The sequence below is a fragment of the Octopus bimaculoides genome, chromosome 4 (genome assembly GCF_001194135.2).
Source record: "Octopus bimaculoides isolate UCB-OBI-ISO-001 chromosome 4, ASM119413v2, whole genome shotgun sequence".
Classification (NCBI taxonomy): domain Eukaryota; kingdom Metazoa; phylum Mollusca; class Cephalopoda; order Octopoda; family Octopodidae; genus Octopus; species Octopus bimaculoides.
Window position 1 is genome coordinate 25,712,793 of NC_068984.1, and position 2,452 is coordinate 25,715,244.

Sequence of the window (2,452 nt, forward strand, 5' to 3'; positions counted from 1 at the left end):
CTAAGGATAGAGTAGAAGACACTTACCTAAAGTTTGCACAGTGGAATTGCACTTAGAACAATGAAATGGCAAAGCTAAACTTTTAATCTAATTGTTAGGTAAATGTATTATTTATTTGTAGGATACCTATATTATATTAAAACTACAAACAAAAAGCAAGGACACTAATAATATAAATTAAGTCTGAACAAACATGAGTGAAGTCTGACAATATAGCATCTGGCTGTACAAAGTCTACCTCAAAACTCCGTCTGATCCAATGCTAGCATGGAAAAGCGGATGTTAAAAAAACAACAACAACATAATATAGTTCAATAATGTTTTTACTTTGGCATCAGGTTAGTAATCAATCACAGAACAGGCTTGGCATTTATTCTGTCAACCAGGTGATGGAGAGCAGATTGAAAAGTCAATAAGGAAACTTCTACATGGCTGTATGAGCCAACAAGGGAACTTCTACATAGCTCGATCCACTAAGAATAGCAGTCAAATTTCCCTCAGACTGTACCACACTGTCTTATGCAAGGACAAGACAAATTAGAAAATGTAGTATCACTGAGATGGGATGATCATAGCTGGAATGCTTTTGATTGTAGATCTGTTTGATCAGGGTTGTTCAGACCCTTAACAAGAACAAGACAATGAAAAGCAAAGCGAACTCCAGCAGGATTTCACCTCAAAAATTTAGAAGGCTGAAGCCACATCACTGCAAGGCATTTAGCCCAGTGTGCTACTATTTTCCACACTTTTACTACCTGAATATAATTTTGTCAACAGAAATTACTAAATAATATAGACACACAAAAAGAAAAATAAGTGCAGTAGATAAAATATTTCTATGATTTGTTTATTCATACAAATAACATTTGAAGAAACAAAAATATAAATGAAAACATTTAAAAAACATGAAACAAACAAACAAACAAAAATCAAAGGGTTAAGAAACTTCTAGAAAAAGTAACCCTCATTCTTGAAATTTCAGCCACCACTTAGTATTAATAACAACAAAAAGTTTACATCTTTATATTTTTTTAGCCCCTTTTATTATTTTTCTTATCAAAATAAGAAAAAGAAACATTGTAAGGAACAGACAGTTATTTAGCAAAAGAAGAATGGTAGAATGTGATTGCTGCTGATGTATTCTTTTCCATTTAATAACAAAAAACATCTAGATACAAACACACACAGACATACACCCCAAGTGTGTATAATAGATATATGTAAAATATACAAGAGCATTATACACACACTCGCATACATACACAGAGAATTATACACGTGCATAATATTATTATTATAGACACGTGTACATATAAATGAGCTTTACTCACATTCACACTGTCATTCCCTGTTCACACATTTTGAGTTTGAAATGATTGATTAATTCCAAGTGTATAGTTGCAAGATTGCAAACTTTCCCAATAACCACTCCCAACTCCACTCAACTCTTGATAAGGTGTGTGTGTGTGTATGTGGGTGTGGATGTGTGTGTGTGTGTTTATGTGTAAGGGAAAGAACTGAGAAGGAAATAAAAACGATGGCTTTGTGGGAGAAAAAGCTGAAAGTCACTGTTTCAGCAATGCCTAAAAAAGTCTGTCCTTGACTTGGAATATTACCAGTAACTGGATGGTATTGTTACAAATGGCCAAATTTGTACTACTTTTACACTACAGCTTTTATTTTAATTTCTTTCCTTTTTTGATTCCTTTCTTAATTCTAGGTTTGTCCTTGATTCGGCCTTGTTTCCTTCTTGCCTGCAAAAGCAATGATCATCATCAGTATTATAATCATGACAAGTAACAAAAGTTTACAACAGAAAAATTAAGCAGTTACATTATAAACTGGGCAATACTGTCTACAGACCTTAGAATTCAAATCATGAGAGGCTTGCTCTATGTTACTGAGTAAGTTTAATAAATAAATGCCTTGATATATATATATAGGGAGAATTCACAAAAAAAAAAAAAAAAGACGAAGACAGGTGGTGTAGAAACCAAACAGATGTATTAGTATAACGCTTGGGAATTGAAAAAGTCTTTAACGTTTCGAGTCTATTCTCTCCCACAGAAAGAAACAAGGAGAGAAACAAGCAGAGAAAAAAAAATGTGTGTAGTGGTTAGCGATCTATCATGGTGAATCGTTAACCACTACACACATTTTTTTTCTCTGCTTCTTTCCTTGTTTCTTTCTGTGGAAGAGCGTAGGCTCGAAACGTTAAAGACTTTTTCAATTCCTGAGCATTATACTAATACATCTGTTTGTTTTCTGGTTTTTTTTTGTGAATTCTCCCTATACATATCACATGCTCACGTGGTCGCACCAGTTGATCCGGTCTCCTCTTATCACCCATGAACTTCTTGACTGGACTTTCTACCTTTCTACACCCCAGCTGCACCTCTCCTGCCTATGGATTACTCTGGACTCTTCTGTATGTATATGTGTATGTATATAT

General features: G+C 34.0%; 1 protein-coding gene across 1 annotated transcript in view; it reads right to left on the bottom strand.

Annotated features, from left to right (window-relative positions):
* Positions 1-826: 826 nt before the first annotated feature.
* Positions 827-2,452, bottom strand: part of LOC106881117 (dolichyl-diphosphooligosaccharide--protein glycosyltransferase subunit STT3B) — a 50,763-nt gene continuing 49,137 nt past the window's right edge. Inside the window, exon 16 of the mRNA XM_052967624.1 lies at positions 827-1,754. Within this exon, the coding sequence (XP_052823584.1) occupies positions 1,677-1,754 (78 nt within the window). The 3' untranslated portion in view covers positions 827-1,676. The remainder of the gene's footprint in view (positions 1,755-2,452) is intronic.